Source organism: Toxotes jaculatrix, chromosome 4 (assembly GCF_017976425.1).
Source record: "Toxotes jaculatrix isolate fToxJac2 chromosome 4, fToxJac2.pri, whole genome shotgun sequence".
NCBI lineage: Eukaryota > Metazoa > Chordata > Actinopteri > Toxotidae > Toxotes > Toxotes jaculatrix.
Window position 1 is genome coordinate 30,005,300 of NC_054397.1, and position 24,752 is coordinate 30,030,051.

The 24,752-nt window shown below is 40.8% G+C and overlaps 1 protein-coding gene across 1 annotated transcript in view; it reads left to right on the top strand.

Annotated features, from left to right (window-relative positions):
* LOC121180655 (teneurin-3-like) overlaps nucleotides 1-18,986 on the top strand; it is a 212,901-nt gene extending 193,915 nt beyond the window's left edge. Inside the window, exons 41-53 of the mRNA XM_041036246.1 lie at nucleotides 2,279-2,448; nucleotides 2,967-3,093; nucleotides 8,100-8,297; nucleotides 8,641-8,700; nucleotides 10,048-10,392; nucleotides 11,199-11,443; nucleotides 11,525-11,706; nucleotides 12,214-12,416; nucleotides 12,887-12,997; nucleotides 13,121-13,263; nucleotides 13,366-13,490; nucleotides 14,333-14,463; nucleotides 16,437-18,986. Of these exons, the coding sequence (XP_040892180.1) occupies nucleotides 2,279-2,448; nucleotides 2,967-3,093; nucleotides 8,100-8,297; nucleotides 8,641-8,700; nucleotides 10,048-10,392; nucleotides 11,199-11,443; nucleotides 11,525-11,706; nucleotides 12,214-12,416; nucleotides 12,887-12,997; nucleotides 13,121-13,263; nucleotides 13,366-13,490; nucleotides 14,333-14,463; nucleotides 16,437-17,192 (2,796 nt within the window). The 3' untranslated portion in view covers nucleotides 17,193-18,986. The remainder of the gene's footprint in view (nucleotides 1-2,278; nucleotides 2,449-2,966; nucleotides 3,094-8,099; nucleotides 8,298-8,640; nucleotides 8,701-10,047; nucleotides 10,393-11,198; nucleotides 11,444-11,524; nucleotides 11,707-12,213; nucleotides 12,417-12,886; nucleotides 12,998-13,120; nucleotides 13,264-13,365; nucleotides 13,491-14,332; nucleotides 14,464-16,436) is intronic.
* The last annotated feature ends 5,766 nt before the right edge of the window (nucleotides 18,987-24,752 follow it).

Sequence of the window (24,752 nt, forward strand, 5' to 3'; positions counted from 1 at the left end):
TGAACTGAAATTGAATTAAACTAACCATAAGTGGTGCAATTGTAGTAGTGTGTACGAACAAGCTCCAGAAGAAAAAAAAACAGATGTATGCCAAAGCAGTTTTTCGTACCAGTATGTGGATAAGCAGTATGGATATTGGATGGATGGACAGTTGGTACAGGATTTGTAATTTATCAGCTGTCACTATCATTTCTTTCTATAATATATGGATGATAGACATGCAGTGGATTCACAGACTGTTACACAGTTTGTGGTCAACTCAACATTCTTGGCCACCCATTCCATGATACATGGGTACCCGATCAAAGCGATCAGTCGGTTTAAAAATCTTAATTTCCTTGAATGATATGAATGATATTTAAACGACTGAATAAAAAGTTCAGTCTCCCCACACGCACTCATATTGGTGCACCTTATATTTCCAGTCCCAACCTTAGCCATAAACCGATGCCGTGGAAACTGGTCAGTGACCTCATTTTTCAGAAATGTCTTGACTCTGAAGGTCACTTACTTAAATTGTACTCGCAGAGATGGAACTGCAGGTACATGTGCCTGTGAGATAGCAAAGAGGGGGGCCGTCCTAGAAAAAAATCTGAAAGGAAATACAGGAAACTGGTGAAGGACAGGTTATTATAAGACGATACAAACTGTAAGACATAAACAACAGAGGCGTAGCATTCTTACATACCAACTACAAGGACCCAGCGTAGATACCAGCATAGTGGTGAGAAACACCTAGAATGTGCTTACATTTGCTAGAGATTGGGTTGATGACCACAAGTGTCATGTTAAAAAATACACTCCAGACATTCTTCCAGTGGTGCCTCCCTGTACTAGGTAATTAGATGAATGTATTTTTTTAGTTCATGTTGACTGATTCTGTGAAAAGGGAAGAGAGGACTGTCAGAGAGCCCTGTTTGGTGTTACGTTATAAGAAAAGTCACAGCTTGCTTTGACCCACATCACCAAGACAGGGTATGCCAATCTGCTAAATAATTTGTTTCCACCTGATTATGAGGTGGCTCACAGTCTGGATGTCTTGGTGTTATCTCAATGGTCATGTTTTCCATCCATCTGGCTATTGGCCACTGTCCCAATATCCTCCTTCTCTGCCCCCACCCTTCACCTCAGTGCATTCAACTGGTGCTAATTTGCAAATGAATGAGTGGCGGAATAAAAAGATGAGAAAAATGACTTTTGAACATTTTCCAGCAAGACTCTCTCTTTAATGAAACAGGCCTGCAAAACGATTGATTGGCTAATTCATAGTGTTTGTCCTTGCTTCAAGGATCCATAAGGTGAGTTTTGTGCCAAACCTGGCTCCAATTTTCCAAGGCTATCTGTCTTCATAAATCGGTCTTTGAACAAACAGCATATCATTTAGAAAGCAATAAAGACTGGCTAGCTAGCTCCATGAGGCCTTAGTGTTTTATGAGTCTTGGATCAGACGACTGTTTTAATTCACTGGCTGAAGCGCAGATGTTGAACAGCCAATGAGAATTTAACACCTGGGCTTTTTTTTTTCGTTGTTTGCTTAGCCAGGTATTTAATCCTTCATCATGAATCTTATTGTTTTTGTGTACCAACATTCCAAATGAGCAGAAAAAAAACAGACCATGGATAAGACAACCAGAGTGGAGCTGTGGAAACTCTGCTATTCAGATATGACCAAATATGTCTACAAGTTCAAAACTAATCAGTGTGGCTGAGGTTTAGAAGTGGATTTGTGGGTCCTTGTGTGTAGATAGATGTGACATTTGCTAGATAGATCCTTTAGTTCTTGGTAACCTCTTGACCTTTGCTCCAGTACTAAATTCCACTTGTATACTAAAAAATGAGCTGAGTGTATTCATGCTCCCCAGAGGACCAGCTCTTTCAATTTTTGACACATTATATTTTCCTCTAGGATAAAACGGATGCAAAATATTTCATGACAGGTAGATTGCCATTGTTGGCACAGTGCGTCTGTCCCCAGCTTAAAACCTTTTGGTTTTAATGATCTCGTAAACTTTTCCCTCGTGCCACATTCAGGGGAAGCCTCACAATTTTTTGCCTCTGCTACTGCCCTGGCTCTAAGAATAAAACTGTTGTTTGAGCTATGTAAGCTATGTATGTGAAGTGCAATCAACATTGCAGCAAGTGGTGGCTTTCAGCAGACTTTAGGGATTGAAGGGCTATGTAACATAATCCTTTTCAGCTACTGAGCATTTAACGTTTCAGCTGATCAAAGATCTATATGATCAAAGAGTTTCTGTTTCTGTTTTTTGTGTGTCTCCAGGTGAATGGTAGGAACTTGCTGTCTGTGGATTACGATCGGACACTGCGAACAGAGAAAATTTATGATGACCACAGAAAGTTCCTGCTGAAGATCATCTATGACACCCAAGGCCATCCCACACTCTGGGTTCCCAGCAGCAAGCTACTGTCAGTTAACTTGACATACTCCAGGTAAGCCCTTCTTTACAAGAGTATTTATTATTTTAGGATAACCCTCCCCCACCACCCCTGCTACTTCACTCACCCAAAGGCAGCTGTGCTATACATTGAATTTTAGTGATGTCCACCCTAGTCGAAACAGTGATGCTGGGCCTTGAACTGAAACTGATCAGCCCAAGTGTTAAATGTGGAGCTTCAAAGTACAACACAGATGACTCTGTTCAGTTATCTTGGAGCTCAGGCTGCTCTGGTTCAGTGCCATAAGAGAAAATGTTTGCTCACATATACACTCAGTGGCTAATGTAAGTAGAACTGTACAATGTAAAACAAGTCAATACAACAACTCAATAAATTGTACCTTTTACAAAGTTTATAATGTCCAGTTTTTACTGACATTGTCAGAAATGTGTAGTTGTTTAATACCACTTTAATATTTTAAGAGGAACTACAGTATTGTAGCACTAATACACTGACACCCGGTATTGTTGATAGCACTGTTAATTGGCAAGTGTGTGTGTGTGTGTGTCCAGCACGGGGCAGGTGACAGGCCTCCAGAGGGGTCCAACCACAGAGAGGTGGGAGTACGACAGTCAGGGAAGGATCATTTCCAGAGTCTTTGCTGATGGAAAGACATGGAGCTACACTTACCTGGATAAGGTACAGTACACAAAAAAAAAAATACACACACACACACACATACATACACTTTCTGTCAAGGAGGCATGGTAATAGAGATGATGTAATAATGTAGTAATAACTACAGAGTCGACCATCATTCAGTGGTAAAACATGTGACTCTCTTCCTGTCTGAGGGAACTGAGATGGTTGCTTAAAAGATCTGACTTTGAGGTCCAGGACAGCAGGTCATAGCTGATGTGACGTGGATGCTAATTTGGCAGGGTCTCTGTTCACCACATTTCAGTGTGGACGGGGACGTACAGGTGACTGACTCAGATTAAAAGTCGAATCGATAAGCTCTCGGCGTGCTTTGGAATCAGCAGGTAATGAAAATGTGGAAAAGCAGAAAAAAGCAAAAAAAAAAAAATCTGTCAACACTCACCTGGCAATTCTCAAGTCTCAAGTTAAACTTTTTCCCAGTGAGAAGAAGGATAGAAAGAAACATATTTCACTGTTGAAAGCAGACGACTTCAAAAAATGGATGACTGACTTGTGTCTTATGGAGAAGATAGGAGGAAAAGAGTAAACTAAAATAGGACAGATCATTAAAAAATTCTCTAAAAAAAAAGACAGCTTCCATTGTTTCTGAACGAGGAAAGGAGAGGTGACTGAGTGAGAAGACAGAAAGAGATACTTAAAATGAGTGACTTTAAAAAACTACCCACAATAAACCTACTTTGTCTATAAAGGAGGACAAGAGAGGGGACTCCTTGTGGTACTAGAGCCCAGCACTAAAGAGCAACTGGAATGATAGAGAGAGTTGGAAGAAGAGTGACAGAGAGGAATATTTAAGAGGGTCTGCAAAAACAAAGGTACCACTGTAGAAACAAGACCCGGGGGATGGTGGCAGCTCAGTTAAAGCATGTTAGACACGAAAGGGAGAGACTGAGACAGGGAGAGAAATAACAGCAAGTGTGGGTGGAGAGAGACAAACAGGAACAGGAGTGATGAAAGACATAAGGAGAGATGAAGAAATAATGAGAGAGTTTTGTCTATTTATTTGCACAACTAATGGGGAAAAAATGCTGAACAGGAATTGTGAGATTAGAAAACTCAAAAGGCCTTGTAACATCTAAAACCACTGTTAATCAATTAAAAAAATATTAGTACAACATACACAAGAAAAAAATATCAAAAGAAGACTTTTGTATTTACTACTACAATACTACAATTATAGCACTACAATAGATACCAGCATAAATGAGTCTGGCTCACAAAACAGACTCTAAGCCTGAATTTAAAAGTTGTGAGAGAGGAGAAATATACTGGTGTTTATTCCATTTCCCTGCTCCCCTGAATCTGACAGAGCATTGACAGTGAGTTGCTCTAAATGTTGGAGGATGTAAATGATACACAGGTCTGATATAATTTTGTAGATTACTGAATTTAACTTATGGAAATCAGGCTGATTCATACATTTGTAGATAAAAGTTCATAAAATAAAAGATACAGACGAGGGTCAAATTAAAGGAAGAACCTGAAAAGTGAGTGGAGAAATTGGATGCCATGGCCCGCATCCATAGGGCAACAGAGGTCACTGAATGGTTTGATGAGTATGAAAAGGATGTGAATCACATGCTGTGGCTGTGACACTCACCTGATGTTGAACTCCTATGGGAGATTTTGGACCAACATGTTAGACAAACCCCCCATCATTAAAACACCAAGAGAGAGGAAAGATGGAAAGATGTTCATTCCTCCAGACTTGATGAATCAATGTCACTTTATGCTGGTTTTCCCTTTACTTTCTTTACTTGTCTATACATTTATTTTATTTTACGTTAAAGCCGGGCTGAGTTATTCAGTCTGGCTACTAAATACAGCAGGTGACAAATCTTTTTTTGTAAAGAAAGTATAGTAGTAAGATCAGTGGGACAAGAAGCAGCTGAAGCAGTATTACAATGTGGCACACAAAGTTAAACTAAAATGATGTTGTCCCCAACAACAGTAACAACTACACTGAGAGAGAGAGAGACAAGAGAGGATCAACAGTGAACTGAGGGGTACGATTAGAGAAGCTACTAAATCATGATTATCACTGTTAGCAGGAGGATTCAGTACCCTCACCCTCGAGTGAGGAAAGTGTCTGTTAAAGGCAGAACAGTTCTCACTACGATCATGTACCAAGCTATCAGCAGGATTGCTTTTGTTAGATTTGACCACCTTCCAGAGTTTTGCAGGGTTTGAATAAGAGCAAGTGACCTAGTTCTAGATGAAGCCCAGCTGGATTCCTCTTTAGTGTGTCTAGCAAAGGGACCAAGCTTTGTTTCTAGACAGGACTGAATCTATTTTTCACCTTACTTTTTTTAAAAGATGTATGCTTGTTTGTGATAGAAAGGTTTAAAAAAAAGTCTAAAGCTAATCCAACATGAGGATTTCCAGATGTAAGATGAATATAAAGGTCATACAGGCCAATCAGCCATAATTGAAACTAAAGGAAACCTTCTGTAGATAATCAGAAGCATTAATTAACCAATCAATGTTAATTGTGGTCATCAATCAATGTTAAAATCTCCCAGAACTGTCATTTCTGAGTTAGTATACTGAGAAAGTAACTCTGCCCAATAATCAATAGACCTTGCATCAGCTTGAAGGAGGTTTATAAATCCCAAATCCCAGTGGCAACAATGGAGTTATTAGACCCACAATTTATCTTAATGGAAATGAACTCCAAACATTTGGACATGGTAACAGTATGAACAGCAGAAGAAGGAAAACAGGATCACTGAGGATCCCTATTCCTGAGCCGTGTTTCTGAGAGAGCCAAAATATCTGGATCTGCTCGACAAGCAAAATATTCAAGTGATCAAGTTTCCGATGTTTGGAGCAGAGTTCTGATATTTAAATGAATAGAAGACTCAGGTGGGCGTTTCGTCTAAGAAGGAGAGTTCTAGGAGGCAGCAGGGACAGATTCAGGTTTGAAAGCATGATATGAGATGAGGCAACGATTAGACAAACTGTCTTCAGATGGGGCATGGGAGAGTGGAGAAGACATAGGCCAAGAGGGAACGTGAGTGAGACTGGAGGGTGTGACTGTCCAGGGAGAGAGATGGCTTCCTGAACATTTGATTCACTCTGTGACTGGTCAGAAAGGGAACGCAGACCAGCAGGACCCTCACTATTGGAAACCAGGCTTTTCTGAGGAGAAGTTAGTGTGTGGAAAGGGTTGCGCTGAGGTACAGTATGTGTCGAGGGACGAGGCCAGACATTACACAGTATTTTCCCAGACCCTCGGTTGTGCAGCATAGTGGTTCAGTGTCCTGATACAGCTTGGCTGATTGTCTCGACATGATGTCTTTCAGAACATCACACTAGCCTCAGATGTGGGTCAGGTCATACTTTGCTTAACTTCCATTTTGTATACAATTCTCCTAAAGAGGACACACACGCCTTTCAGACAAAGAGTTGCAGTTTTCCCTTCTTCTAGATTACATCTGTGTCCTCCACTTCTAATCAAAGTTTCAAGGATCCCAGAGAATTTGCAATAGTTACATGGATTTGTCTTTTGTTTTGGACTACTCCAGAAAACTGGTGTCACATAATTCCACATCAGACATCCAGTTTCCCTCATCCTGTGTCAGACCAGGCCCCAATGCTAGTGTGGTGTGGGAAATGCTTATGAGACAGATGAAGCAGCAGGATCCAAGCTGAGGAAAAATGGGACAGACGTGTGTCCAACAAACATGTTGGGTCATGTTTGTTGGACTTTTTTTTCCGGACAATAAACTGTACAGGCCACATCCTGCTCACTTGTGCTGCTTTTGTCAAAAATCATTGCGTAACTGTCCTTGCTTTCTTTGTGCTTTTGTGCGTCATTGCTCAATAACATCCCCACCTGTGGTCCACTTTCACTAAGTGCACAAAAGCACAATTCTCGGGACCAGACTAAGTAACAGAGTAGAGACAGAGTAACAAATGGATGCTAATTCTGTCAAATGCAAAATATGATGAATTTTGAATAACAATATATTATGTAGAAAGCTAAACAAGCATGTTGTCTTTCTCGTTACATCTCACTTCTTTTTATAAAGTACTTTTCTGAAAGCCAAGAAGTGACGACAGAATATTAAATCTTACATTATTGTTACTGTAAATCAACAATGCCAAAAAGGAGGAGGATGTGGTGGAGGGAGCTACGTCAGCAAACACGCCAGTGATGGCAAAGCATGAAGTATCTGATGTCAGCGTTTTTTTTTTCAGTGCTCTAACTCTAACCCATCGCTCCATTTCAGAGAACCTAAGGGATAGCAGAAGGCTTGAAGGTCCTGATTAAGTACAATCTTCCAAGGTGTTTCTTCTCTACACAGGAAACCTTGAAGGCAGGCCAGCACAGGGATGATGTGCATGGATATAGATAAACACACACATGCACAGACGCCACATAGCTAAATAGCAACTGCTAGCAGGCTGGTAATGTCCCCCTGTGGCTGCACATAAAACACTGCTTAAAATGCCTCATGAGCTGAATTTTGCATATGGGCCAGATCTAATACATTTTATTAGATATTCATCGAATAAAAGCTGATTAAAAGATGTGCCACCATCTGTGCTCAGTGCATTCATTTCTTTCTAATGTGGATTGATGCAGATTTAACATGTCCCACAGTGTCATTACATAATACAGTGCATAAGGCTCATTACATCAACGCTGCTTTTATTTTCTGTGTAAGGAGCCACATGTTTCATACAAACATCCGCTCAGCAACTTCTGTGGGCGAATGCACATATTTGCTTCTCATTATAGAGCTTCCCTGATATGATGGATGTTCCTCACTGCCCCCCCCCCCCCCCCCCCCCCCCCCCCAACTACTCCACATGTGTATTATTTCAGTTGTTTTAATTTAAAGACACAATTTGCACAATTTGGTGTGAAAGGATGCTCCACAACAATGTGTAAATGTCTCATTACGCCTCTGCTCAGTGTGTTTTACTGCTCTAATGGCATGTTGCATATTGTCCTTTCTTCTGCCCCCTCTCTCTAACAGTCCATGGTCTTACTGCTACACAGCCAGCACCAGTACATCTTTGACTATGACTCAGGGGACCATCTGTCAGCAGTCACCATGCCCAGCGTGGCTCGTCACACCATGCAGACCATCAGATCCATAGGATACTACAGGAACATCTACACCCCCCCAGAGAGCAACGCCTCTGTCACTGTGGACTATTCAGAAGATGGACAGGTCTGTGGGTGTGTGTGCTTGTGTGTGTGTGTGTGTGTGTGTGTGTGTGTGTGTGTAATAAGACTGTAATTCACATCACTTGCAAGGATTTGTTTTCCTTCTTTTACATCTTCATCAATCTACATTATATTGTTTTATGACTGTAAGACGGCCCTATGTTTTCTTTGCATCTGAGTTCTGACAGGTTGGCTCACACAGTGGACAGCCATGATGAATTTTTTGTTTCATATTGTTCAAGCCTGATCAGCAACTCATTAATCCGATCATGATTCTAATGGCATTAAAACTAAAGTGCTCATCTCCACTGCTCTCTCTCTCTCTCTCTCTCTCTCTCTCTCTCTAGCTTCTCCGAGTCGCCCATCTGGGCACTGGACGGCAAATACTGTACAAATATCGCAGACAGGTATTTGATACATCTTTTTCACACACTTAACATACATTAACTATAAAAGAAACAAATCATTATTAACAATTGCCTGTAGGTGAAGTTTTTTTTTTTTTTAAGTAATGCATCACATATCAAAAGTTTCAGAACACCCCCATTTTTCCTGTTTTTAGTGAAATTTCAGCAGTTCAAGTCCAGTGAATAACCTTAAATGGTGCAAAGGTCAGAGGTAAACTGCCAGAGGCAGGACATTTTTTTTTTAGGAATGATGTAATTGGTTAACTTACAGCTTTCCTGCAGCAACAGAAGCAAATGAAGCCTTGAAAGTTTATGTAAACAGTTACTACAAGTGACCCAACTTTAGTTGGTGACTTACAAACCCCCTGACTATACAAAGGAAATGATGGAACAGACTGTATTACTGCACCCTCTGATGCTGTATTACCATGTATTGCTGTGAGAGTGGTGAGAAAAAGGCAGTAAGAAAAGAAGACAGACTGGTTGGTCAGGGCTTCTTCCTTCAGTAAAATGACTCAGAACATTAGAAGAACAGAGCCAGACGGTGGCTTCACATGATGAAGACCAGCACAGTCTCCAGACGTAAACCACATGGAGCTTTGGGATGAACTGAACAGAAGGTGAAAGCAAAACAAACTGCAAGCAACCAACTTTCTGAACAATATTTGATTTCCATTGTAGAAAGAACGTCTGAAGTGTGTTCGACTGCTGGATGAGTCAAAAATGTAGTTTTCATTTAGTTCAACAAGAAGATTGAGAAGAAGAAATGCAGAAAACCCCAAGACAGACAGATGAGTGCATAAAAGTCATTTTATTTAAACCCAAAATCACTGGCTTAAAGTTCTTGGCCAGGAAACAAAACTAAAGGAACTAAAAATCACCCAAAAATTGAGAAAAAGGTTCAGGTCTTCTAAAACTTACTAAAACAATATATGTATTTTATAACCAATAAATGCAACGTTTCATATTAGTAAAGTGTCGTAACAGTATCATCCTATCTCCTTTCTTTGCAGTAAAAACTCAAATTTAAATATTTTTATCAAGACTATCAAGACTATTAGATTCATTTTTCATTTGTTCTTCAGTAGTCATTTTTGGTTCAGTCAACCCATATATGAATAGTTACATATTGTAATAATAAATATAAATAAGATTTATTCTTCAATCAGGATCCTGAACTGGATACTTGGATATATAGTGAATAGGTAAAGAGATGCAGACAGGAACTTTAGGGCTTTGACACTGAAGCCAACGAATGGTTTAGCCGAAGCTGAATGAATAGGATCTGATCTTCTACAAGGTCCATTATTGTAAACACATACTGCTCTGTTTTATTTGTCACATCAGAACAAGCTGGCAGAGATCCTCTATGACTCAACACGGGTCAGCTTCACATATGATGAGACCGCTGGCGTGCTTAAAACCGTCAACCTGCAGAGCGAAGGCTTCATCTGCTCCATCCGCTACCGTCAGATCGGCCCGCTGGTCGACCGGCAGATATTCCGTTTCAGTGAGGACGGGATGGTCAACGCACGCTTTGACTACACCTACGACAACAGCTTTAGGGTTACCAGCATGCAGGCTGTGATCAACGAAACGCCACTGCCAATCGACCTCTATCAATTTGATGATATATCTGGGAAGGTGGAGCAGTTTGGGAAGTTTGGAGTCATCTATTATGACATCAATCAGGTAAGACGGGATTGGCTGCATTATTTAAAGTGCCCTTCAACGATGGATAAGCAGGAAAAAGTTCCTCAGTATGATAGATATTAATCAGGCTTCTAAAGAGACTGATTCATACATCCGCAATCTAAAAGTTAAATGAATCTATTGTTTGGTGTGTACACTTTGGCATCACCCACACCCCTCCGCCTTCTGATTGGTGTGCGGCTGAAACATTGTGGCATCCCAGTGAAAACTGTAATTTACTGTTCAGCACTCCCCCATCCCTTCAAAGACAACACAGCGATGCACTTGTCAATGGGTGAGTTAGTCATTGGGGTGGGAGATATGGCTAAAACATCGCATCACAACATTTTCTGCATTACTGATGGTATGGCAGAATGATGTATTTGACAGCATTGTGCTATGCAAATTACAAATAAAATACATCCCTCAAGAATAGAGCTGAATACATTTATCTTTCGTTTTAATTCAGATGAGAACCTCTACTCCTTACTAAGGGCTGAGTGTAGACAGCTTCTCAAATAAATGTTTTTATTCAAAGTTTAGCTTTCAGTCCGAGTGAGCCCAGGATGCTTGATAAACACAGACTCTGAGCTATTTAGAGTTTCTCAAAAAGTCAAAGTTAATGTGGTTGTGTCTAAAAAAGAAGGACAAGAAAACTACATGAGTGGCAGCTGCTTAGTGTGGACACCCTGTTTTGTCCAGTCAGTCATGTATGGTCTCCAGTCTCTCTGTTGAAGTCTGATGACTTGTAGGAAGTAGACTCCAAGTAGACTTGATTTTCCGAACTTGTCTTGCTCCTGTCACAGATCATCTCCACCGCAGTGATGACTTACACCAAACACTTTGACCAGCACGGCCGCATCAAGGAGATCCAGTATGAGATCTTCAGGTCTCTAATGTACTGGATCACCATTCAGTACGACAACATGGGCCGCGTCACCAAGCGTGAGATCAAGATCGGACCATTTGCCAACACAACCAAATATGGTTACGAGTACGACGTTGATGGACAGTTGCAGACAGTCTCCCTCAATGAGAAGATGATGTGGAGGTAGGACTGTAACATTTAACTGATAAAAGAATCATTGTTTGATGATGCTAAATGCTAATAGAATTATTTCTGCCCTTCCAGGTATAACTATGACCTCAATGGGAACCTGCATTTGCTGAATCCTGGGAATAGTGGTCGCTTAACCCCTCTACGCTACGATCTGAGGGACAGAATCACTCGTCTGGGAGATGTTCAGTACAGGCTGGATGAAGACGGTTTCCTGAGACAGAGAGGAGCTGAGATTTTTGAATACAACTCTAAAGGTGGAAATTAGTGTTTTGTACTCAGTATTTTACTGGACAAACAGGATGTGCAAGTGCTGACACAATCATGATCACAATAACTTTCCAAGGTAGCTAGCTTACTAACAGTTAGTTATTAAGCTGGGTCACTAATAGCATAACAGGGATAATAGCGGTGTATTTGTAACATGAATGAATAGATAGTTCCTTCACCCCTGTGATTAGCTGATTCCGTTGAAATCAATCATGAAAAATGAAAACTTTGTTGCAAAAGTTTGCTGGTGTGACTGAGCCTTAATTCTAGGTTTACTTCATTTAATCCAACATTGACTGAAACCAGAACTAGTAATAATATGTTTTTGTATGCAGGAAAATGCAGCAATCCCACTAAAATCTATATAACCACTGGTGGCAGCAGAGTCTGCAGTTTTCTAAATATCTATATATGATAGCTTTGACATCTAACTTGTTGTCCTGTCATTCACATCCTCACATCATCATTGTTCCTTTTTCTCAATTGTAATTCAGGTCTTCTAGTTCGTGTGTACAGTAAAGCAGCCAGCTGGACCATCCAATACCGTTATGACGGTCTGGGTCGGCGTGTGGCGTCTAGAAACAGTCTGGGCCAACACCTGCAGTTTTTCTATGCTGACCTGAACTACCCCACCAGGATCACCCACGTCTATAATCACTCCAGCTCCGAGATCACATCCTTTTACTACGATCTGCAGGTAGCTGCACTGGACAGGAAAACCATGGGTCTAGCTTTCTCCTGACAGAGCTTTCACTCACTGATGTTTATAAGTCACTTTGAATTTTACTCTCATTTTCTGATTTATGATTATAGTCTGTGTGGAGGAGGTTCCCCTCTACTAATCATAGAGAAAACATGATGAATGTACAGCATCCCAATTAGAGAGAAGGGGATGGTTTCCTCTTTAGCAATCCCCCAGTCTCACATGAAAATATTGCTGCAAAAACCTTTTGTTATTTTAAATGTTAAACAGTTTAGGGAACCTGTAGCAGAGTGACAGCCATCTTGTTTCGTTAGTGAATCAGCAGCTGCTGGACCCATAATAATAGTAACGGTGACATCATTAAAAATAACACTGTTACCACTTGTAGAGTTGTAGAATACAACAGCAATAACAAAAATCACCATTATTATTATTATATAATTCTATTGTTCCTTGTTGCACAGGGCCATGTGTTTGCCATGGAAATCAGCAGTGGAGAGGAGTTTTATATTGCATGCGATAACACTGGGACACCACTGGCTGTCTTCAGCAACAATGGACTATTGCTTAAACAGGTATGTATGTGAATATGTGCGTAAACACCTGAGCATGTTCGATGTATATGTTCAAATTCAGTTCACAAAGTTGTTTTGTGTCTCCATATCAGATGATAAATCTCAGTTTGTATGTGTGTGTAGGTGCAGTACACGGCGTATGGCGAGGTTTACTTTGATTCCAACCCAGATTTTGTGCTGGTAATTGGTTTCCATGGAGGCCTGTATGATCCTCTGACACGACTGCTGCATTTTGGAGACAGAGATTATGACATCCCTGCTGGGAGGTAGGTAATTTTCAGTCCAAACATGGCACATGAGTCTTTGTAACAGGATGCTGTTCCCACTCTGTCAGTGTTGCATCTGACCAGAGTGTGTTTGATATGAAGGTGGACCACTCCCGACATCAGCACATGGACACGTGTTGGTAAAGACCCACAGCCCTTCAACCTCTATATGTTCCGAGGCAACAACCCAATCAGCAAGATCCATCAGGTCAAAGAATACGTCACAGGTAACAAGGAAACATTAGGAGGGAGATAATACTTTTTAGGTCTAGATGGTCCATCAGAAGAAACCTCAGTGGGAGTTTTTAATGTTCCCAAAGTTAAATTGGAAGTGTTTCTCAAGGTTCCATACTGGGTCCGATACTGTTAGAGAAATACCGTAATTTTGGGTTATAGCTCAGACTAAAAACTTGTTTCATCAGAATAACATTTTATATATACAGTTGAAAAAAAAATCCCTACAAAATAAGAATAGAAAAATAAGAGTATAGAACTACATTGTTATGTTGCATTTCATTAGTCTGAATAGTGAAGTGGAAGGTCTCACGAATTCTTAAAAATATAGCCGATCCCACATTCTGGTCTAATGAAAATTAAATATATGCAAGTCTGTTTCTTTCCAGTGTTGTTTTAATGCTTTTGCTTCATTGCCCCGACACACTATCTAGAAGCTGAATTTAGTTCTAGTGAACAGCATGGTGAAATAGGCCTGGTGCAACAGGTGCCAAAAAGTTTGGGTTTCCATCTGCCAGTTGGAAAATAAATTTGAAGCGATCCAGCATTTGGGTCAGATAGATTTTTGATTGCAGTAATTGGAAGAAATGAACTGCAACATTACATTTCATTCTTTTAATGAGCTGCAACAATGTGAGGCATTTATTAAAGGAAACAGTCGTGGTTTGTGTGGAGTTATTATAAGAAGACAAAGTATTTATTATTACAGCATGTTCTTCTGGTGCCTCTGTTAAGTGAAAATCATCAAAGCAATGTCCTTGAACTCATTCTTCAGCTTTTATTTTTCTCTCTTATCTCTTTCTTTTCCAAACCCTCTGCTCTCTTTTTTTTGTAGATGTCAATATCTGGTTGGTTACATTTGGCTTCCATCTCCACAACGCAATCCCAGGATTCCCTATTCCTAAATTTGACCTGACACAGCCATCACTGGAGATGAAGAAGAGCCAGCTGTGGGATGACCTGCCTGTACGTATCCTAAGTAGTCATAAATAGAATACAGTCATGCATAAATATGCACTGAGACATCGAATAAAAATACATTTCATATATGCAAAATAAAAAAAATACAGCAATGAAATATAAGACATGAAATTGAAAAGAAATTCAGTGGAAGTCATTGACTAAAAGACATTAAGAAAATCCAGATGAAAACTGCAAACTGAAAATTGAGAAGCTTTTGTGAGAAAACAACGGTGAAAAGGCGAGGAAATCAAGAGACAACCTGACATTCATAAAGAAGGAAATGGATCGGAAAGAGGAAATGGAGTGAGAATAATGAGAGAGAGACAAGGAGAGAAGACAATAAATAGTCATCCAGCGAAACTCATCCAGTCATTCACACTTTTCCCAGCTTCAAGCTTTTCTCCTTCCTCTTTTCTTACCATCCCTCAGTTATTCTGGCTATTTATACGCTTGTGCAGTGGACAGATTATCAAGAAGTCTCACTTTTGCACAAAGAGACGCTGTGTGGAAATTTGGTGAAATAAAGACACCGGCATGAACACAGCCTAATGAAGACAAAAATAGATGTGGCAGCTTCAGGGAGGAATTGAGAGAAAGGCCGTGAAAATGAGGAAGGAAACGAGAGCGACTTGGACTGAGTGACGGTGTTATTTGAAGTGTGAATGTACTGGACTTATTTGTGCCGTTGAGCGCGGTAACGGCCTTTCTTACAGGGAAATTCACAAGCTGCAGGGGTGTTGATCAGCCGAGCCCACACATGTACATGCACAGAGAGAGAGAGAGAGAGAGAGAGAGCGAGCTTGCAGCAATTACACTTCACACACTTTTACGTATTGGCACAAAAAAATGCTGAAGATCAATTTTTTTGTGCATGTACGTCTGTGCATTACAGCAAATATCATCTCTTCTCGTTAGCGCTTTAGTGCAGTGTTGTTCTGCAGCTGTTTCCATCCAGTTTATTGTGGTTTATTTCACAGGGGAGCACATACAATAAAGACATACAGTACTTTAAACTCATAGACTGTTACAGTCTAATTTTCTTACCTTGTACCTAGAAATTAGAACAAAAATGTAATGTACATAAATAACATAACAATGAAATCCACCCACAGATATTGTTAAAAAAACAAACAAAGCATCAGCAGATCCTGCATAAAAATAAAATAATATATATAAAAAATAAAAGAAACAAGACAGTTTGAAACAGTCCCCAGAATTCATTAGTTACACTTAGTACATAGTTACAGTACATAAGAATATACTGTCAATAACTAGGTCTTGTTCCTTGCTACTGTTTTGTCAGGACCAGTATCAAGCCACAAAACATGTAATTGGGGCACAAGGCAACGATATAACCTGGCAAAGAGGAAAGCACAATAATTACATACAGATTTACAGACTTTTATAGGCTGTTTGTGTAAATTACTTTCAACATGTAACCGTCTGCAGCATCAATATAAAAACCGTCCTTGGCATATGGTAACTACTAGTTGCTCCCTTAATGAAAAGTCGCTAATGTGGATAGATTAGTAATTTTGGAATGTAACTGTCTTCAGTTTTTCAAAACAAACAATATAAAATCAGTGATATAAATTAGCGGGATACATGATGAACCTACTCATTATAAACTTAGTGTTTGAAATCTGATAGGTGATGGTATATCCTTTCTGCTGCAGGTGCCTGCTGTTGGTATGCAATTTTTTTTTTTTTTACAGTTTAGTGGAGAGTAATATAAAGACAGGCTGCTAAGATCAACACATTGTTTTGAGAATGTGCTGCAAAGCCTTTGTGAGATATTAGATTTACATGAGATTTGGCACAGACGAAGTAACCGACCCAGACATTTTTCTAAATTATCCTTATTGTGATGTAATGTTCATTTAATGCAGTGTTTTGGTAATTCATTTATTATATCCTAATGATGTCTTCAACGGCACATTAAGTCAGACACTTCTTCCTGATCTTCTCGTCCACAGTCTATCTCAGGTGTCCAGCAGGAGGTGACACGTCAGTCTCGGGCCTTCCTGTCTTTTGAGCGCATGCCAGAAATTCAGCTGAGCCGGCAGCACTCAGACCATGAACGACCCTGGCTGTGGTTCGCCACCGCCAAGTCCCTAATTGGCAAGGGAGTGATGCTCGCTGTGATCCAAGGCCGTGTGGTGACCAACGCTCTCAACATTGCCAATGAGGACTGCATCAAAGTGGCTGCAGTCTTAAACAATGCCTTTTACCTCGAAGACCTACACTTCACAGTGGAGGGACGAGACACGCATTACTTCATCAAGACCAGCCTACCCGAGAATGACCTTAGTGCGCTGCGGCTCACCTCAGGCAGGAAGTCGCTGGAAAATGGTGTGAACGTCACAGTGTCCCAGTCTACGACAGTGATGAACGGGAGAACGCGACGCTTCGCGGACGTGGAGCTGCAGTATGGCGCTCTGGCACTCCATGTGCGTTATGGGACAACACTGGACGAAGAGAAAGCACGGATCCTGGAGCAAGCAAGGCAGAGGGCGCTGTCAAGCGCCTGGGCCCGCGAACAGCAGCGGGTGAGAGATGGGGAGGAAGGAGTTCGGCTGTGGACAGAGGGAGAGAAAAGGCAGCTGCTGAGCAGCGGGAAGGTTTTGGGTTATGATGGCTACTACGTCTTGTCCATAGAGCAGTACCCTGAGTTAGCCGACAGCGCTAACAACATCCAGTTCCTACGCCAGAGTGAGATAGGTAGGAGGTAACACATTATCAACAAACGTCAAATGATTACCCCTCCCCCCGTGACTGTCAAAGACTAACAAAGAGTTCAGTTTTAACAGAAAATGGATGTCACAGACTGAACTGCCTTGAGACTCAAAACTAGCCACTGAAGAGACCCCATGTTTGCAAATTAGTTTTATTCTGAGGATGGTAAAATAGGATTTATAGACTGATTGACAATGTAACAATCACTTCAACTCAACTACACGAAATATTACAAAAATACAATTGTGAGGGTTTAAAGCAGTTTTCATGAGCCTGCAGAAGGTTCGTTTGACCAATGCCTTTTCTTTTTTTTTCTTTCTTTTTCTTTCTTTCTTTCTTTCGTTCGCCCTGCCGTCTGCCTTCAAACAGCCTACACGCATGCCCCTCCCCCCTCTCTCTGTTAGGCAGGGCTAACCTGAGTGCTGTAATCATGTGCTATCTAGCTGTGAAACAGTGGGATGTAGACTCCTTCAAACAGCCAAGTGAACATTTCAGCAGCCATCACAACTAGATGAGCCCGCAAGCATTTAAGACAGTTGTAAACTGTCAGAGCTGTCGACATAACAAATGTCTGTGGATCCCTCGCAGATGTCACAGGTATCATATCTCTGTGGGTCCAGATGTGTCCCTCCGGGTTGTAGACCTCTACGAGCCATGTCTGAAGGATCTATTGTTTCTGGGGCTGCAGCCATCGAATGGAACTGTTGTAGAACTGTTGTGGACTTTCTCTAAGAGAGACAGGCACAAAAAAAGGACTATGATTTGACTATGAAGGTTGAAAAAAAAAAAGACTTTTTTTTTTTTGTTTTTATATATAAACTTGCATTTGCTTCAGACAAAAAGGGGATATAAAAATGAACAAAAAAGTGTTTACATACTATTACTTATACCACTATTACTACTATTACTACACCACCACCATCGGAATGGACCATGATCTGAACTAAACAAAACCAGGAACTCTGAGTTGTGCTTTTGTTTCTTTCTTACCGATATCTATGATCTGTGTGGTCAGGTCTAAAAACCACTCCTCCTCATTCCATGTGCTTTTACAAGGTCTATAAAATCATACAGTTTCAGACAACAATCAACAAACAGCGGTGTATATGAGGAAGCAAGGCAACAATGGCGCCACAGCTGTTTCTGATTCTATGTGGATGTGTACACTTAGTGGACCGAGTGGGCTCACTGGTCCTGTAAAACAGCGCTCCACTGTCAGACCAGGAATCCTTTTACTTCTGTAAAATGTGACTCGGACTCATAACGCATAGACCTTGTGCTTTTATCGGTCAAAGGTAGTAGTATTGCTTGCAATAGAAACATGTTGTCATGGCTTTGGGGGGCAGGGTTTACTGTGAGCAGTAACTAATTGTTGCTTCTCTCCTCGTTTTTGCTTGTTTCTCCTTAAAGGGACAGTGCATCGCCATCAGTGACATTAATGAGTAACAGTAATAGATCAAAAATCGAAGTGGATGTTTTCTCATTGATTGTGGGTCTCTGTACTCTAGTAGAGGAGTTTTCTTTGTGTCTATGTGTGTTTACAAAGGTGGGACGGCAACTTTAATCATTTTAAAGGAAAGAACAGGAACTTTACACAGAGAGTTAACATCTTATGCTACCAATCTTTTTTCGGAGAGTATTAAGACGAGTTGACAATGTTTTATGGGTTTATCTTTTTTTTATTTTGAAGGTTGAGAAATTCCACTTATCCGTACATCAATATTAGTCTCAGAGAAAGTAATTTATGTACAGTGTTTCTACAGTAAAGAATAAAAAAATCTTTGAAACTACTGTTTTCTTTCTTTCTTTCTTTTTTTTTTTTTTTTTACTGTGTTGTTCACCTGTGGTAGATTTTTCTCTCAAGTCTGAAAAGCAAACTGAACATGGTGTCATCATTGACTTTCAATGGCGCCATGCGTTGAGGCACACACATTGGGTCGTAGCTACCTCTGTATTCAGTTTGTGTTAGTTGTCTGTAAATGCAATAAGAATAATAAAGAAAGTAAGAAAGTAAAGTGCTATTGGGAAAGATGAGCACATCTAGGGATACAAAGCACATAAGACATCAAGAATTTCAAGAAGAAGTCAAAGGGAAAGAAGGAGAAAAAGGTTGAGGCGAACGTCTACAAGGGCACAATAAATTCTGCTGAGATTCTCAGAGTTGAAGGAATTGAGGAAGGAAAACCAGGAGTTGTGTTAGCAATGGACCTGAAACGACAAGTGGAGAACCTGAAGCAGAGAACTGGAGAAGAGTCAAGAATTAATGCAAGTGAAGATATTGGCCAGCAAAAGAAAGAGGGTTCTCTGGTACCTGTTGAGCTGCCCCCACCAGCCTGTGTGATGGTGGGGGTGTGTGATGTAACTGTGTTCCAACAGGGTAGCACAAAGAACATGTGATGAGAAGTAAAAATAGCATTTAAAAAAACTTTCACGTTTAGATGCGGTTAGCTACAATGATAATGGACTTAAACACAACAAAAAAGGGAAATGATTTCAGGCCGTATATAGTCTGTGATCAGGAGTTTTTCTTTGTAGATGCTGGATAAAACAGACTCATCTGAAGTTAATTCACTCGAGTACTGTACTCAAGTACAATTTTGAGGCTTGTACTTCAGTATTTCCATTTTATGCTACTTTATGCTTATACTGCATTACATACACTCACCTAGCACCTCATTAGGAACACCTGTACGCCTGTTTATTCATCCAATCAGCCAATCATGTGGCAGCAGTGCATAAAATTCTGCAGATACAGGTCAGGAGCTTCAGTTAATGTTTACATCATAAACCAGAATGAGCAGAAAATGTGATCACAGTGAACTTGACCATGGAGTGATGGTTGGTTTGAGGATTTGTGAAACTGCTTTTCTGATTCTCTGCCAGAAACAAAAACCATCCAGTGAAACAGCAGCTCTAAGGACGGAAACACCTCGCTGATGAGAGAGGTCAGAGGTCAGACTGGTTGGGGCTGACAGAAAGGCTACTCTAACTCAGATAACCACTCTTTACTACTGTGCTGAGCATAGAAGCTTCTCAGAATGAACAACACGTCCAACCTTGAGGAGGATGGACTACAACAGATGAGACCACATTAGGTTCCAGTCCTGTCAGCCAAGAACTCATGGATACTTTTACCTGGTTTGAAGCTAAAAGAAGCAATGAAGCTTAGCAAAAGTTCAATTGGGAGGATGAAGCTGACTGAGGGCGTTCCCGCCATTCACTTAAACCAATCAGATAGTGCCATGACTTCCATGAACCAATCATCTTTTTGCTGTCAGAATCACTTCCTTTCTTTGGTGCTGTCAGATGGCATTTCAGGCTGATACAAGTGACCTCCACTCCAACATTACAGTCAACTTAACTACAAAGTATGGATCAATTACAGTAGCTCAGTGCCTCTGCTACTGTGATGCATCAGAGTCATTTCAAAACTCGAGATCACATGAATCAATCATGAAGCTTGCTTAGGTCGTTCATTAGAGTTGCAGGCAGGAATATGAAGTCCCTCAGATCAGCTGATCATCAACTGATACCATCTGTCATTGGCCAACAGGCAGCAGTTAGCTTTCACTGTGTGTCAATGATGAACCAGGCATTTAAACCTATATTTCAGTCACAGGAAAGACACACACTAACACACACACACACAGAGGAGAGCTGCCCTACATTTGCATTTTGAATGTTTGTGACTGAACATTTACAATATCTGGTTGAAGCACAAGTAATTTAATAAACTGGGTTAAGCTCTGTTGCAGCACAAATAGTGGGAAGGTAAAGACTTTTCAACTCTGCTCTTTTTCCTTTACTCTCTCAGAACTGTGTTTTCCTCTCGTTCTTGCTCAAACTTTGTTATAACATGCTTATTCAGGCTGCGACTGAGAGAGCGGGTTAAGACTTTAGCGCTCTCTCTCTCCCCCCCCCCCCCCCCCTCTCTCTCTCTTTCTCTCTCCCCCTATTTCTCTCGCAGCAGTAGCCTCATCTCAGCTACATAACTCTGACTAGTCTTGTAGTTTATGTCAACAAGCATTGTCTTTCATCCATGCTCTGATTCCTGATTCACATTCCAACATTTATGAGGAACTTCGCTCCACTCTCTTTCATGATTTCTCTGACTGCACTAAGGAGTAGCAGTAGCCTGGTTGGGGGGAGGATACAGGTAAGAGTACTTGGGTTACACCTTGCAAGGTGCTAGCCTGTCCATTAGGAGCAGCTTGGGATTCAGTGTCTTACTTACGGACACTTTGACACATGGCCAGAAGCAGCTGGTGATGTTACCAGTTAACCTAATTTGGATGTCTTTAGACTGTGGGAGGAAGCTGGATAACCCAGAGGGAACCCATGCAAATATGAGGAGGACATGCAACCTTGAGACAGAACATGATTTTTAGATAATTTCCTTTGCGTGTTCTTTTTCATGTAATTGAAAGCAAGGCCATGACTGAGTGCGCTCATTTATTTTGTCCATGAAGACTCACTGTCACTCTTTCTTTTTCCTCCTCCAAATTCTCCTCAGTCTGCCCCTTCTTCCTTCCCCTTGAAATGAACATATTATATCGGTGGGGGTTTGCAAGTGTCAGTGCCAGATTTCAGGCTTTCTGCACTCTCCACACCTGAAGGTATTTCAGTACAGCCCAAAACCTCAACTACCCCCACTGTGAACTGTTGTTCAGGGATCTGTGCAAGCATGAAGGAACAAACAACCACCAAACCAGGTGTTTTGGACCAAAAATGTTTGTCTCCAGGAACAAATGAGTCCCTGGAATGTTCTCGTCTAAATAAATGTCACACAAACTGTAACAAATGTCAAAATAATTAACAATTTTTATGTAGTTCCCCTTGATATTCAAATCATTAAGAACACAACCCTCCGTATTTACCTGCTGCTGAGCCAAGATTGTATTGTTGGTGATGTTATTATCTCAAACCACCAGCACCCACTAATTTTACAGTTAATTCAGGTTGTAAATTAGTGTGGTTATAATTTACTGATATTAATTCTAAATAAAAACTTTGTGAAAAACTTTTGTCAAAATTCCTTTGCAGCAAAGTCCAAAATGACTGGTCCTAGTATCCAAGAAGCCAATTACAAGGCTACTCTAAAATCTATTTGGACATATTTTCATGTTTGATGGTGTAGTGGAAATTTACTTACCAGCTGATTTCTCACTTTATATGTTAAGAACATAGACAAAATCGTCAGACTATCCATCATGCTCACCAAATACTTATGCAGCTGCAGTAATTTATTTAATCACCCATCTCATATTTGTTTTCTATATGTTATGATCCAATAAATACATTGTTTTATCTTGTGCAGATCAGCTGTATGTCTACCATCCAACATTATAAGACCTAAAATAAGGAAGCACTTTGTTTCAGCGTTAGTACAGAGAATGAAAAGCTCAGAGTCAAGTTGACCTTAGATAAGATGAGAGTGGCTTGGTTTCTCATGGGAGCAGCTCAGGATGCGGCTGAGGACTTAAGTACAAACTGAAGGTCGAGAGATTGCAGTGTGTGTGAGGGTTGTTGTTATTATGTGTATGAGCGTCTGCTGGTAACTCCTCACCTTTGAGAGATGTTGAGAACCAATTAGCATTAGAGGCTGAGGCTGAGTTCTGAGACGTAGGGGAGGGGAGTACGCGAGGTTCACACAAGCAAATAAGTGTCTTGTTGACTCATTTATTCTCTGAAGCTTGAATTGATGTGCTGCTTCCCATTCATGGACGTACTGAAGGAGTCTTTAACAAGTTTGGGCTGAGATGTTTATTTAACCAAATATTTCCATTACAATGGAGACATAAGAAATGTCTATGATGCACAGTATATTTTTAAGTAAACCTATATTTTTAACATCAAGTTGAAAACATTCAAGTAAACACATCCCCACAGTACACAGTCTGGGGTGCAGAGTGATATATACTGATGCAGACTAGCTAAGAAAATGAGCAACAAATCAATCTGACAGTGAAATGGGGGACTAGATGCATTTACCGCCTCTCTGTGTAGGCATGTCGGCAAAGATGTCAAATAGGAAATGGAATTCAATGTGTCTAACGCTGTGTAGTTGTGTTCATCAGTTGGATTGAATTCCTTTGTGTGTGTGTGTGTAGGTGTGTGAGTGGTGGGGGGGCTTTGTGTCATTGTGGGGACAAAAACTGAGGTCTCCACAGGTAGAGACAACTCTTTACGTGGTTTAAGGGTTTAGATTAGAGTTAGAGTTAGAGTTAGGGCTAGGGTAATGGAGTGCATTATGTCAATGAGTGTACCCCATAGGGATAGTTAAGCGAGTTCGTGTGTGTGTGTGTGTGTGTGTGTGTGTGAGCGAGAGAGACAGAGTGAGAGAGAGAGAGAGAGAGAGAGAGAGAGAGAGAGAGAGAAAGTGTATTCTTCCTGTATGCATTGGTAGGAAAAACAATGAAATATCTGAGATCATAGGCCCTTAATGAATATCTCGCTGTCAGATTGTCAAACAATTGCTTGCAGATACAATATCTGAACAAGCAGAAGTGAAACGGCTTTGTGTTTTAATAAAAAGTACAACAGGGAGAATAACAGGGCAGTGAGAAATGATCTACAAGAAATGTCAAGACCCAGAGTTTAACCGTGTATGGAAACAGCACCAGGGTTCCCCAGTTTGACTTCACATTGTGGCAGTGGCAAAAAAAGGGGGGCTTTTATCTGTGTTAAAGAATACTCTGATTGAACGTGAAGAGAAACCCAGACCCAGACTAAGTAAGTTAGACTTAGGGTGTAAAAATCTCTATAATTGGAAGATAGATCGTAGGATGCGCTGGGACACTCCCTCAGTGATGTTTTCTGAGGTCATTGGCTATTTCAGGTTTTTCAGGATCATGCACCCTCGGGACCCCATTGATCAGACCCTGCCTTGTGTCCTAGCAGTATTGATCCATGGATCACTCTGCCTGATCCAGCAAAGCGTCTACATCTCACTTCAGTGGGCCCTTCCAGCCACTCCACTGGCACTGCTCCACCAGTTCCTGATACTTGGACCACTTCCAACACAGTTGTCATTGTGTCATTCAAGAACTTGAACTTCCTCCCCAAGTCAACTCACATCTCCCATTCCAACACAGAGGTGAGCAGACTTGGCTGATGGCTTTGGAGATGTCCTCTGCAACTGTCTTCATCCATATCCTCCCACCTTGTCTATGCAATTTCTTCCACTGGCATACTGGTATTGATCTAATGATGACCCCACTTCCCTGTGTAGCTCTTCTATTATAATCCTCTCCAGCGATTTCATAACATTGGAAGCTAATACTACTGGTCTATTGTTATTACTTTTCTGGGGACTTATAATGGATTTTTTCCAAAGATGTGACCAAGTGTGTATCTACAGAGAGCTGAAAGACTCAATGCCAGGCTGGTGTGAGTTCCTCAGCAAATGTTATTAGAAGAAAAGCAGACAGGCCATCAGACTTTGTTAGTGTTTTGTAGTGTTTTAAAAGCCACGGTAGCAGTACATGGATCTATTACCATTCTGTCATCATGACCATTACAAATAGCTCTGTCCAAAACAGTCCTTAAAAATATCA